We start from the raw sequence: 15,072 nt of genomic DNA on the forward strand, positions 1-15,072 counted from the left end.
GGACTATATAGTTTAGGTTGTAAATAGGGTGTGTGTAATTCGTTAGTGTTAAATTTTAGGGGTGGGTTATAGTTATTATTAGAAGGGTGAGAAGTTGCTTAAGAGGTGGGATTTATAATGTTTACAATTAAGTGAGGTTTCAGTTTTTTTATTTAGAAGTTTATCTCTATCTCTAAAATTAGTAATCAGTAATTTTTCAGTTAAGCATAAATAACATGGGGAGTTTAGTGATTTACAGGTACTAGCTCTATTAAGAATTTCCCAGCTAATAATTGGGGTGAGGTTGTTTCGGGTAAGTAGTAGATAGTGGTTAGTTAATGAAGTACTATTTGGGTGGTTGGGGTTATTTAGGGAGCATTTATGCACTCTAAATCTGTCTTTGAACGTGGTGCTTGAAAGGCCAATGTAAAATTTTTTGTTTTGTGGATCTTCAGCAGGGGCAATAGTTGCTTTGTAAACCACATTTGTTGAGAGACAATTTTGCTGGAGCGGGCATTGGGGTTTGTTAAGGCAGTTACAATTATTTTGACCATTGTTATTATAGTTGTGGTTATTTAGTATTTTATTGTTGTGTTTTTTAATTTTATTTTCTAGATTATTTGTGCAACTGTAGCTAAGCTTAATAGTGTTCTTATTAAAAATTTTATGTAGAATATTACTAGGGGGGAAGTGGTGATTAAGAAGCATGAAGAATTTTTTACCTAATTTAGTTTTTATCATATTATTATAGGGAGGGTTAAACCAGAGGACTTTGCGGGATCTGTTATTCCTATTTGTATTGTTGGGTTTATTAGGGTCCAAGTATGTAATATTAGGGTTGGAATATCCAGATTCCTTTAAAGCATTTTCAAAGAAGGGTTTGTGTAGGTTAAAAATGCTGGAGTTAGATGAGTTTGTGCTAAGCCTTTTTTCTATTGATTTAGGGATATGTTTAATAATGTGTTTGGGGTGGTTGGACATAGGGTGTATATATAGGGGGTATGTATTATTTTTAGTGTATGGTTCATAAGTATTATTAGGGAGGTTAAAGGTAACATCTAGAAAATTTACTGTTTTTAAGTTGGAAGTTACTTCAATCTTTAGATCCATATTCTTCAGTTCCCTGATAATGTTCTTTTTAATGCCTTCGCACTTTTGCCCGGCTAATTTATTTATTATATTTAATTATATATATCATCACACTATCAAAATAAACCTGTAAAGTATAATTTATTAACTTATTTTTCCTTTTCTTTTTCTTTCCATTTTATAAACAATAAATATCTTTCAATCTCTCCCCGCCCGGCTAAATTACTTTAAACCCCATTTTCAACCCGTTCCTTCACCTATTTTATTTTATTTTATTAAAATAAACCTGTAACGTATTATTTCTACCTGCCCGGCTAATTTATTTATTATATTTAATTATATATATCATCACACTATTAAAATAAACCTGTAAAGTATAATTCATTAACTTATTTTTCCTTTTCTTTTTCTTTCCATTTTATAAACAATAAATATCTTTCAATCTCTCTCCGCCCGGCTAAATTACTTTAAACCCCATTTTCAACCCGTTCCTTCACCTATTTTATTTTATTTTATTAAAATAAACCTGTAACGTATTATTTCTACCTGCCCGGCTAATTTATTTATTATATTTAATTATATATATCATCACACTATTAAAATAAACCTGTAAAGTATAATTCATTAACTTATTTTTCCTTTTCTTTTTCTTTCCATTTTATAAACAATAAATATCTTTCAATCTCTCTCCGCCCGGCTAAATTACTTTAAACCCCATTTTCAACCCGTTCCTTCACTAACATTAACTTTCCAACCTGTTGCCATGGTGATCCTTTAAATTAACTGTTACTTATGCCGTTATCAACAAAAGTAGCGTCTTTTAAGTTTAAACTGTTAAAAAACACGTATATAAGAATTCACACATAATTAATATTTAATTATAAACCCCTCTCTTTTTTAATACACTCCTACTACTTTAAACTCCAACGTCCTCTCCCCACCACTCCCCCTTCTTTTCTAACTCCCCTTTATCTACGATCTTTCCATTTTTATTTGACTTTATAACTTAGTCCATCTATGAATTCTGATGATGCTAGTTGGATTTTTCCTCTCTTTGAGGATTTTCCTCTAGTTGAAACAATTTGTAAACTCATTCTGGACTCACAGTAATAAATTTCCTATATATATATATATATTATGTTTATCATACAAACATTATTGGTTACATGTGTGCATACATGTTTCAGTGGAATCTCACTTTAGAGAGACCCACCTCATCAGACAGAAAAGGGGCAACTTTATTTTCGGTCTGATGAAGTGGGTTTCCATAAAGTGAAATTCCACTGAAACATGTATGCACATATGTAACCAATAATGTTTGTATAATAAACATACTGTATACCTGCTCTCTCCTCCATTGAGCACTTTTTAATAAACACAAGGGTTTCAGTGGATCAACATCCAGAGAACTAAACTATACAAACATATATATATATATATATATATATATATATATATATATATGTTCAGAAATGATAAAACTACTTTTAATTTTCTTTATTTCTAAATTCAATATTACATCCATCTATTTTTAGTTTTTCTTTTAACAAACAAACAATGCCGAAACAATAAACATTCTTTTGACTGTTATCTGCACTTACAAAAAAAAAAAGAAAAGAAAAAAAGAAAGCTGTTTCGTTTCTCACAAAAATGCGCTTATTTTGATAAAAAAAAAAAGAAAAAAGAAAAGAAAAAGATCCCTGGCTAAAAATATCACCATAAATCACATCATAGCAGGTTGGTTGTTTTTGTTTTACGGCATATCAACCCTTTTCAGGTTATTTAATGCTGAATCCGTTGATTTTGAAGAAAAATTTTTTAATAGAATATATTTGTTGTTTTCACGTCAGTTTCTATTTAACCCATAGTTGGAACCCTAACAGGTACTACCACTCGGGGTCGGAGTGGACCTGGGAGCAATGGCAATTAAAGGGTGGCTCCACACTCCCCAGAGCCCGCAAGCTGGGGCCTCACCATCGGATATAGTTTAAGGTCATATCCAAGACCTCATAGCAGGTGACATATATAACCAAATGAATTATTCAAGAAGAAAGTTTTTCTAAATATTGAGACCAATCAAGCTATTATCATTATGTACTCATTAGGAGTTCTCATGCAGCTCATTATCTGTGATTGTTCAATGATAATAACCGATGGTGTTCCCTTGATTCTAAGTGACACAGTCTCCCTATATTTCCAGTACTTTCCACCTCTTTTTATAACTATTACAAATGACTTTGCATCATTGAAGCAACCACTTACCATTGATTTCTCACCAGCAATGACCATTAGTATTTATTTACATGTTTTAATTTGTTTTAAAGAAAGCCTCTCTTCTCCAATACTTTCTTGCATGGAAAAATCTAAATTATTTTCAGTGTGCTATTTTATTGTAGAAAATACAAAAATAAAAATAATGCAAATCCTATATATATATATATATAACGCATATCTTATTTTTATTATATCTTCGTCAAACGCATATCTTATTTTTCTTTTATTAATATTATTGGAATTTTTTCCCTTTTTCCTTGTAGATATTTGTGAATTATTCCATGGATTTCGGCCTTTTGGATTATTTTGGACCATCTTCCAATTACGGGATTTCCTTGGATTTTACTTGTGCAAATGGAAATTCAATTAACTTTCTTGGATTTATATTTTTGGATTTTACCGTCATTGGATAATTTACCTTTCACCAGACTATCCATTCACGTGTAATCACCTTTTTCTTCACCATATTCCCTCTGCTTCACTTTTTGTTATCGAATAAGATCTTTGACTTACTTGCAGTTTCATCAAATACTTTTGTATGCAAAATCCGATCCCGCATTTTGCTAATTTCCTACCCTCTGATGAGAAGGAAAGTATTTCTTCGAAACTCCGCGGATTAAGGACTATCCACTTAACAAGTGTTTCCTTTTCAGATTAAATATGTTTTTAACTCTTTTTCAAAGTGTTTTTTAACATGTTTTATTAACTGTTTGCTCTTATATATATATATATATATATATATATATATATATATATATATATATATATATCCAATACAGAAATATCCAGACAAATTTATTTTTTAATTTCGCATATGAAATCCTAAAATGGTACAATTTTTATTTTGTTTGAGGATGGAATTACAGAAATATTGAAAATAATTTTTTAAAAGTTTATTTTTTAAAAATTGGTTGGTTGGGTGGTTGTTTTATGGCATATCAACCTTTTTCAGGTTATTTAATGCCGAATCTAGTTATTTTGAGGAACGATTTTTAATGGAGTATATTTGTTTAAGTCGGATTCTATTTAACCCATAGTTGGGACCCTAACAGGCACTACCACTCCGGGTCAGAGTGGACCTGGAAGCAATGGCAATTAAAGGGTGGCTCCACACTCCCCAAGGCCCGCAAGCTGAGGCCTCACCATCGGATATAGTTTTAGGTCATATCCAGGACCGTTGTATAAAGGGTTCTTTTTAAATTTTTTTATATAGGCCAATTTTTTTTAAGATATGAGAGTATGGTGTGGGGATTGTTTTTATCAAATAACTCTTTAATATTGTTTTCTTTGTAGAATCGATTTCTTACTGTTACAAAATCAGTACATTAAATTAATATGTGTTTGATTGTGAGTGGTGTTTGACAAGGTGGCTTTCTTTTTTTAGGAGATATGAGTGGGTTAAGTGGGTATGGCCTATTTTTATTCTTGTTAGTTTAATATAATATTTGATGCTTTGCCAGGGCTATCAAGGGTATTTATTATCGTGACACCATCACTAGATGGGGTGCCTACCATTGCTTAAGAGAGTCCCATCTACCCTTGAGAGAAGGATAGACAGCGCCAGTATCTCAACCTGGTATTTTACATTGCGAGTAATAAACAAATAATATTTATTATTTTTGTAGATTAAAGTCATATCCGTCTACTGAGTTTAATGCCAGGCTTGCAGATCTTTTCTCAATCCAATTGAAACATCCAAGCCCCATTACAAAGTTCTTTGGCTGAGAACCATAAAGGGAGCCACACAGATTCTAAAGAGGTACACTGACTCGACTGCTCAGTAGCTCTCCTGAAAACCAACTGCTCTTACCTCAACACTTTACTCTTGGTAATCCAGGGTCTATTCACTCTTGACCGGTTCTGTCCTTTTGTTGGTTATCACTATTTCAACCAAATAGAAGTTGACCAAAAGATAACATTAACAAGATTGTCTTTATTCATAAGGATTTTATCTAGGAAAATTATTTTTGTCACAAAAGTGCGACTTTCTCATTAAATGAGGAACTTTTTCAAACAAAGAGAATATCACTTAGGTGGTCTGACTCTGCCCAGAAATATCATCAGTTCTGTGATGCCCTCTTCCTTTGACTAAGGATCTATCACTGAAATGTCAGCCATTCACATCCACCAGCAAAACATGCTGCACAGTACATGTTTACATCTATTTAACACTAGCAGAGAAACCCGACGCTGCCTGGGATTCAATGAGGATCAGCACATATTTATAGCTATTTGAACATTATGAATTAACAAATACCGAAAATTTAATGAAGATCACATAATTTTTATTTTTTGGTGGATTTTTATTTTTGTAAATCCTGTTCTCCAAATAAAATAAAAATTGTTTCATTCTAGAAAGATTTCTTCTTAAAAAATTCTTCAGGATTATTTTATATTGAACTCGCCTGGGTGCCCGGCGTTGCCTGGATGTTGAACAAAAAAAGGCAGGCTCGAACCTGTACCACGAAGGAGGAAAAGAATGTGGAAAAAAAAAAAAGTGACGTCTTTGCCATTGCGTCCATCACCAAAATTAAGGCTAGTCAATCAAAAAGAGGAGATAACTTTCGAAAATGTCGGCGAAAAAAGCGACCCCTCCTTGTAGAAAAGTGGCCAGCTGAGAGTGAAGGAATTTATGTTTTTAACCAATTTTTCTATATTTGTCGTCCGAAGGATCGAGCTTCAAAACGATACTGTTCTCGTGAAATTCCATCGCCTCTGTCAAAAGTTTTAGGCAGACATACATGCATACATACATTTAAACAGACAGGTGAGATTTATATTGTAGATGCATTATCTTTTTTGCATGATATCCTTTTTTTTAGGGGGAGGTAGTGGGGTAGGAGAAGGCATTATTTTTCATTTTTCTTACAATAAAATAACACACTAAAAATAATTTACATTTTTCTGTACTATTGCATTATATAGTATTGAGGAGGTATGCTTTAAAATATATTAAAGGGGGAACTTTTTCTTAAATGGTGAAAAAGCTTACATTTCCATTTTTTTTTTATTTGATGTGGAAGGGGGAGGAGACAGTCGTAGATATACTGTCAGTATATCTAACCTGATCTTAACACTAAACTAAAACTAAGCTACAGCCGGAAGTGAAGATGTTTTTTTTAAACCAGGTACAATTTGAAAATTTATTTTAAAATATTTTTGAAAGACAAATTAAAACAAAAAAAAACAAAAAACAAAAACACGTTCACTACACTTATCCATTTACCGTTAACTGGCCAGGAAGTGGCTGCTCATTTTACACTAACTTTATATAAGAAAATAATTCTTGCTATTATCCTTAACAAAAGTTTTACAAAATGGTGCTTGACCGTATGGAATGAATGTAGAATGGCACATGAAGAGTATTCAAAACTCTAGATAAAACTGTGTGATTAGCAAATTTTCATTTGTTGTTATTGTATCATGTTATTGACAGTATAATAATGTACTTTGCTAGAATTTATTTTTAAAATTACTTCCTCCAGCCCAAACAACTGCTAATATGATGAGTTTTATTTTCAAAATGTTTCGGCCAATGTAATCTCTGCCTTATGTCAAACTCGGAAATCTGCACAGAATGTCAAACACATTGCAAGCACTTGTGCAATAACATATAAAGTATAAGATAAAATTCAGTTACATTATTCTGGAGGTTGAAGGTTCAATCTTTAGTGTGGGCGATGCTCAAAATACAATTGATAATTACTTAAGATTTCTACCCAGTCATGACTGACAGAATGAAAACATGTAACCTCTATGGATTAGATGAAGGGTTCCGTTCGAAATAACATGTAAATTTGCAAATTTGACAAGAGACACCTGAAAAAAATTGGAGGTTGCATTGGTCAAAACGTTGTGAAAATAATACTAAACATTAAGACAGTTGTTTGAATAATCCAAACAGTATGTAATAAAATTTTTTTCAAATTTTAACATGAACCGATGATGGCTGACACTATTATTTGTTTATAAGCTGAACTTCTGGTTTTGCTTGGGATAAAGTCTTCATTTTTTTTTTTTTTTTTTTTTTTTACATAGAAATCACCAATTATCAAAGCCTGGAGGCCACTCGAGGATAAGGGTTAATGGGTATACATAAGTCAATGTGATTATAGCATAGTAAATATAAGTAGTTGGAATTTTGTAAGTTGGATTACTTAGGGGGACGGTTTATCAAGAACTTATTTACATTGGACTTGAAGACAATCAGATTGTAGTAAGCTGGAAAGCAGGCAATTAGAAGAGAGTTCCACAGGTGTGCAGTTCTAAGAAAGAAGCTTTGTTCATGGAATCTACATTTAGGTTTAGGCACAGATAAAGAGTGTAGGAAATTATTGATAGTGGTTTTGGCTAGACGAGCGTTTTTTGTAAAAGTTTGGCGAGGGGGGGACTATAGATTGAAGCTCAGCTGAGCACTTGCCATGAAAATAATGATAAAGCAGAGACAGGTTCGCAACGTCTCTTCTGTGGGAAAGAGGTTGCAGGGAAGAGAAAAGGGCATCCCCACTATGCTACGAAGTCTGTTTTGAACTCTATCAAGGTAGGATAAGCTACTTCTAGTAGCTCCTACCCATCACTTTGTCGCAGTGCTGACTGGAGCGATGAACAACTTTGGCCTAGCACAAAGTGTAGGATGATGACAGTGGTGAGTGAACACACGGAAATGTTCACATAAAGTTTTTATCATATCTCTACAACAAAGTAATTTTTTCTTATTTACTCATTAAGTAAGGTTGGAAGTTACATTGGCTGAAATGTTGTGAAAATCAGACTAAGGATGAGAACAGTTGTCCAAATAATACAGACTAGTTTTAGTATGTAACAAAAACCTCTTCAAATTTTACAGTGACCCCCTGATGGTTGACATGCCGTAAAACCTAACAACAATAGCAACAAAGCCGAGACAACAATTATGCTATGACTAACAGCGATAACAAAGGATGTGAATTGTTGCTGGCACAGACAAAGCATTGCTTATGAGGAACAGCTAAATTCAAATGCAGTGTGAGCGTGTTTTATGTAATTACAGCAAACAACAAAAATGGACGTAATTGCATAAAATGCATAATTATCTCAAACACTATTTTACATGAATCAACCATAAAACAATAAGTACTTCATTCATGCTCTATCTTTTCGTGCTACCAGATCAGGCTGTCTGAAGATACTGGCTTTTTGACCTAAAATGCACTAAACATTAATGTTTTTTTTTTTCATTTTGTTTTGTAAAACGCAATCATGTTCCACAAAGCCAAAAAAAAAAAAAAAAAAAAAAAAAAACACTTGTCCTCTACAAAACAACTAAACTAAGCCCTATGAATCAATATTTGAAGACATAAACTTGTTTCCAAAATTACTGGATTCGGAATTAAATAAACCAAAAAGAGTTGATATGCCTTAAAACAAAACAACCAAACCAAACACCATGAATAAATATTTGAAGATGGAAACAACTTGAAGCATAAAAACTTTTTCCCCAAAAATACTGGAATGGCAAATGAAGAGCATTTGAAGCTCTTGATAAAACATTGTGTGATTAGCCAATTTTTATTTTTTATTGTTGTATTAGGTTGGTGCAAAAATAATGTCATTTTTTTTATGTTCAACTTCAAAAGATGATAACTCCTTTCATAATTAACTTCCTGTCCAATCTCAAAGTGGATGTCTTCAAGGGATACATAAAACATCCTCTCCATCCAGAATTCCAGGCATGTCTCTAGTCATTTTCTATGCCAGTGCGGTGTATGGAAACACTATTTACATGTGATACAAGACAATTGTCAAAGGTTGCTGGGACAAGTTAACTGACAATATGGAAATACTGCAGCTGGAAACTAACAAAATGACAATAACACCTATCTACAAACCACCTTCAGTCCTGTTCAAATGGTCTACCAACTGCACTATTGACAGTAAACCCCATCTGATTATTGGTGATTTCAGTAGCTATAACACAACACGGGGTTACAATAACACCAACAGAATTGAAGAGTTTGCCAACGAATAGGCTCTACCTCAAAACCTAACAATACTGAACAAAGCCAAGGATAAACCATCTTTTCTCAGTACATGCTAGAAGAAGGGTCATAACCCCGACTTGGCATTTGTCACTTCCGAAATCAGATACAATTTTAAGAAATATACAGGACAACCAATATCCAAGTTTCAGCACTGTCCAGTCGTAGTTGAGCTACAATCAGTTGTCCAGCCTATCACCACCAAGCTCTAGCCTTGATTCAACTAGTGTAGAGTTAACTGAGAAAGCTTTGAACTAAATCTAGACTATAGCATCACCACTAATCCACCTGTCTCAAGTAGATATGAATCTTTTCAATCCACTGCATGGCAGTGTGCAAAGAATAACATCTGAAAAGGTTGCAGAGTGAACTACCTTCCTGGTCTCACGATTCCAGTAAGGTGATCTACAATGATCAGTACATCATAATTTACTACCATGATCCCTTTTCTGTGCAAATGCTCAACCTCAGTGAATCACTGTTGAGCTCACAAAGTAATGCTAGGAAAAGTCGTCAGTAAGATCGACATGATTCATAACAACAAGGTGGCCTGGAAGACAGTAAATAAACTGAACGCTATTAACCAACCACACCAAAGAATGACTGGGGTAACTCCTAACCAAGTTTCCAATCAACTGCTGTTAAATGGCAAACTGTTGAACAAAAAATGCCAATGTCTGAAGCAGATGAAGATTAAAATGAAGATTGCAATGGAACAATAATATGGCATCTTCCCACCATTTATGATGGAGGAATCTTAAACCAATCAAGACCTCAGCTTTAGATGACATCAGTTCTATGATGATACAGCATTTTGGCCTAAGAACACTCGAGTGGATTCTGGCAGTCTATAACAGCTGCACCACCAAGTATAAAATCCCTAAGATCCGGTGAAAGGCCAAACTGTTCTCCTTAAGCCAAAGAAAGACCTGATCCTGACTAACAACTACCAAAACATATCTCTGCTTTGCTCTGTCCTATTCAAGCTCTATGAATGGCTCACTCTCACACGAATTGTCCCAACAATGGGTCCCATCTAACTTTTGACCAATCTGATTTTCAGCCCAGTAGGTCATGCATGGACCAAGTATTGATTAATGAATGTATGTTGAAAATGGGATACAAATGGATTATTTAGGAGGGGAGTTCAACAATAACTTGTTTACACTGAACTTGAAGACGACCATATTGTAATCAGCTGGAAAGCAGGCCAGTGGAACAGTGTTCCACAGGCAGGCAGTTTCAGGAAAGAACCTTTGTTCATGAAATTTGCATTTAGATGTAGATACAAATAGAGAGTGGGGAAACTTGATGGTTGTTGTAGATAGACGAGTGTTCTTTAACACGGAAAGTAGAGATTGAAAAGCCAGCACACAAGCGGTATGCATATTCTGGCCATCAAAAATGCCTTAGCAGCTCCATCATCACTTCTTGTAGAGGCGCCTCAGGCAAACAGCAATAAACTAACCCCTTCTAAAAGAGAAGGTGGACTACTTAGAACTGCAAAGAAGCATATCTCAGCCTGACAAATACAAAGTCATCAGCTACTTAAAAATCAGATTGATTGCTGAGGACGTATCCTCCACTTGGTATGAACAAAATCTAATCAGACTGTGCCAGGTAAGTACTAGGTATTTCTGCAGGTTACAAACCGTGCTGAAATAATAATGTCATTATTTAGAAAGCTATTCTTAACATGGAGAGGGGCGGCTTTGTAACTATTTTGTACTTTAACCTAACAATTTAACAAAAGATACCGTCAAATTTGAATTTAACTTGAAAATCGTATCTAAAAATAGCATAACTTGGTTGAGGTGTAGTTGTGTGGCTCTGGGCCTAAATAATGTAAACAGAATCGGGTAGAAAATACTAAAACAAGTCAGTAACATTCATAGTGTTACAGTGTAGCCTTATTTAGAAAGCCATTCTTAACATGGGGAGGAAGCGGCTTTGTTAACTATTCTGTACTTTCACCTAACAATTTAATAACCAAAAAGATACCGTAAATTTTGAACTTGAAAATCTTGTACTTATGTTACCGTGCTGAAATAATAACATTATTTAGAAAGCCATTCTTAAGGAGGAGAGGAGAGTTGTTTTTTTTTTTTACAGCGAAAGAACAATTTATGATACCGAGCAAAAGTTTCGATTATTATGAAGAAAAGGTAGTATTAAAGATAAGGAGGGAGTGTCGGCACTTTAAACTGAGTTATCTCCCCGTGGCGCGTTCAAAAAATTCAAAGATGGCTACCTTCAACGCGCTGTCATAAAAACGTGTTTTTTCAATGTAAAAAAAAAAAAAAACTACTCGATCAAATTAAGCGAAATTTTTTTTCGGAGATTTTCAGTCCAAAACAAATACGTACAATATAACTTTTTTTTTTTTTTTTTTTCGATATTTTCATTTTTTAATGTTTGGATTAAACTGTACAAGTACCCTTTAATAATAAAAAAAGATGGTACTCATGCAGAGAATGCCGTGCTGAAATAATAACATTTAAAAAGCCATTCTTAACATGGGGAGGGTGTTTTTTGTACCTATTCTGTACTTTAACCTTACAATTGAATAAAAAAAATATATCATAAAACTTTAATTAAACGTGGAAATACGATTTAAAAAAATAGCACGGATATCACTCTCTGCATTAGTACCAAAAAGATATCGTAATACTTCAAGTTAACTTTAAAATACTATGTTAAAAATAGCACGGTAAAATGGTGCTTATGCACTTATGTTATCCAAAAAATAGCACTGTCTATAAACTGCAGAAGTATCAAGGAAAGGGTTGTTTGATTGAAGAGGAGGAGTATATAGCTCTTTCGCTTGAATAATGAAAACAAAATAAGGTAGAAAATAGTAACGTTCATAGCGTTACACCGTGTAACCTAATGATACCGGTGTTGGTCACGCCCCCGTCAACAAAATGTTAAAATAGTTGTTAAAAAAAAAAAAAAAAAACTTTCATCTATTTCTACCAAAATCTTTAATTTTACTCCAAAGTATAATTGTATATATTCACTTAAAATGTCACCAATAATAATTTCTAAAACATGTAAATAGAAGGAAATCCTCTGAAGAGGAGGGAGACGAATCGGAGGAGAGGAGTGTCGTGATTAATTCACGATTTATTTACATTAGTTGTTCAACTGATACAACATAAACAACCAACAACACAAGACATTATTTTACCGGATATTGGTATAAATAAAATAGTAAATACATCTAAAGAATATATATATATATATATATATATATATATATATATATATATATATATTTAAAAACGCCACCATTACAATGAAAATAAATCGTCTGCAATCGTCGCCACACCAAAATACATGAGTTTACTACTGCATATCATATAGACATTTAGATTAAATATGACACGGTTTTATCACAACGTGTTTCTCTTTAATAAATAGGTAAACAATTTCGGGTATTACCTCGACTTCTTTTCCCTCGGCATCATATTGCACGGGTAGTTTGGAACCAGATCGAAATCTGGGAGAAAAAACACTTCCACTAACGGAAGCTGCCATCTTGTTACAAAAACGGTGTAAACCGTCAACTACTTCCGGTTCTATATTCCAAACCGGAACTGACGTCATATACGGTTATTAAAAATCATATTTTACTTAGGTTCCCAGATTGGCCTTTTGTAAGGCCAAAATTTGCGAATTTAAGCCCCCGACTATTTTTTTTAAAATAGTAGTTTGGCGTTTACAATTTAAATTTGGTCTTTTTAAAAAAGTTGGGCGCTTCTACACTCTCAGAACGAAATTTCGGAAATCGTAATACTGAATTTCACATGAAAACAATAGCATCTACGTATTCCTCGTATCAATATGGTAGAAAATTATCTATTACAGAAAATAGGATTTAAAGAAAACGATCGTATTTGCTTATGTAAGACATAAAAGAGTTCGAAAGGGAGGTAATTTTCCGTTTCGATTTAAACGAGATTGCCGTAATTTTTCACTTGCTAACACAATTAAAGTGTTCTTTTTTAATAATTCAATATTCAGGTAATTTCGATTGCATACTGTGGAAGCTAACATTGTAATTTATTAGAATTGACAACAACAACAACAATAAAAAAAGGTTTTATCTGACAATTCCATTTATCGACTATAAAATTTCGTTCTGATAGTGTAGAAGCGCCCAAATTGTCTTTCATTTTTTTTTTTTTTTTGCTGATTATTTTGCAAAAATGTTTATTTGATAGTAATTATTAAAGAAAATGTAATAATTTTTAAAGAAGTTTAGTCTTCAAATTATTATTATTATTTTACAAATATATCTATTTGAAAGTAATCATGAATGAAAACGTTACAAATAAATATTCTTGAAACAGTCTGGGTTTCAAAGGTTTCATTGCCATTTTTTAATTTTTAGGTATTTTTTTCAATTATTTTGCAGAAAGATATAATTGATAATAATTATTAAAGAAAACGTTAAAATTAATTACCTTTAAGCTGTTCATAGTAACAGCGCAGAAAATGTGATATTTGCATAACAACTCTTCATTAAACAAAATCTCAATTTAACAGCTTCTTTCAGTAAAAGAAAGCCAGTTGTAGTATGAAAAGCTAAACACATTAACTTTCTCTAAACTTATTAATCACCTGAATACCACACTCTCTCAATGGACCTGATCCCACTTAAAATATGTTAGATGTTTTTAAATTAATTTTATATTAAAAAAATCAAGCAGCCAAAAAGAAAAAAGACTAAAAAAAAAAAAAATAAAATAATAAAATAAGCTAAAGCACGTGGTCTTTACATTCTCCATTCTTAGTGTAACCTGCTCACTGTTTTCAGAATTGTTTTAAAAACCTGAAAGCAAGCAGAACAATCTCTAAGTGGGAGTGGGAATTAGTAGAAGATAAAAGTAAATAGAGATGAAGAATGAGTAACGGTTATGATCTCCAAAATAAAGTTGATTTTTCTCACCACATTTTGGCCAAATAATCCTCTGGTCTATTTCATTGCAGTTAATCACCTGAAGAAGGTCAGAGGATGAGTTGGGCAAAGCAACTATGAAGATGAGGATAACAGTCTGCAAAAAAGAATTTTCATGTATATTTTTAACTTGTGTCAAAGCTGAAAAAATACAATAAAACATTATTTCAGAGAGCAGACAACAAACGAGATCAGAATGACGTCAGCAAAATAAAAGGTAAAACTTGTCAATCTTATAATATTAACAATTGATATCCTGAGAGACTCATGTAGACAATTTATCAAATAGGTATGAAAAGAAATTTGAACGTTTTAAAAGACTACACTGACACAGCTGGTAGCATCACACAGAACTTTTCTATATTCCATTCCTTGACACTTGACAATATAGAAAAGTTCTTTTCATGAAAATCAGATCCTATGGTATTACTGGACGAATACTTAACATAATTAAATTCTTTTTAAATAAGAAAAGAATCCAGGTTGTCTTTGATGGTCATATGTCAAAACAATATGATATAAATGCGAGTATACCCCAGGGGTTGATTCTTGGACCTTTATCATTCCTGATATTCATAAATGATGACCTCCCTGATAAAATTGTCTCTGAGATGGGTATATTTGCTGATGACACCATGCTCTATAATAGGCACAAGGGGAAAACAAATGAACACATATCTAAGGCAATAGTAGAAACCCTAGAGGAAGACCTCTAGACTAGAGGTCTTCCTCTAGTAGTGGAATGGGGAC

General features: G+C 33.0%; 1 protein-coding gene across 3 annotated transcripts in view; it reads right to left on the reverse strand.

Annotated features, from left to right (window-relative positions):
• LOC145291180 (coiled-coil domain-containing protein 93-like) overlaps positions 1-14,113 on the reverse strand; it is a 156,346-nt gene extending 142,233 nt beyond the window's left edge. For all 3 annotated transcript variants that reach the window (XM_080136749.1, XM_080136748.1, XM_080136746.1), the window contains exon 1: positions 12,804-14,113. In XM_080136749.1, coding sequence (XP_079992875.1) covers positions 12,804-12,968 — 165 coding nt within the window. In that variant the 5' untranslated portion in view covers positions 12,969-14,113. The remainder of the gene's footprint in view (positions 1-12,803) is intronic.
• Between the last annotated feature and the right edge of the window lie 959 nt (positions 14,114-15,072).

The sequence above is a fragment of the Euprymna scolopes genome, chromosome 12 (assembly GCF_053919585.1).
Source record: "Euprymna scolopes isolate OS-2025 chromosome 12, ASM5391958v1, whole genome shotgun sequence".
Lineage (NCBI taxonomy): Eukaryota > Metazoa > Mollusca > Cephalopoda > Sepiida > Sepiolidae > Euprymna > Euprymna scolopes.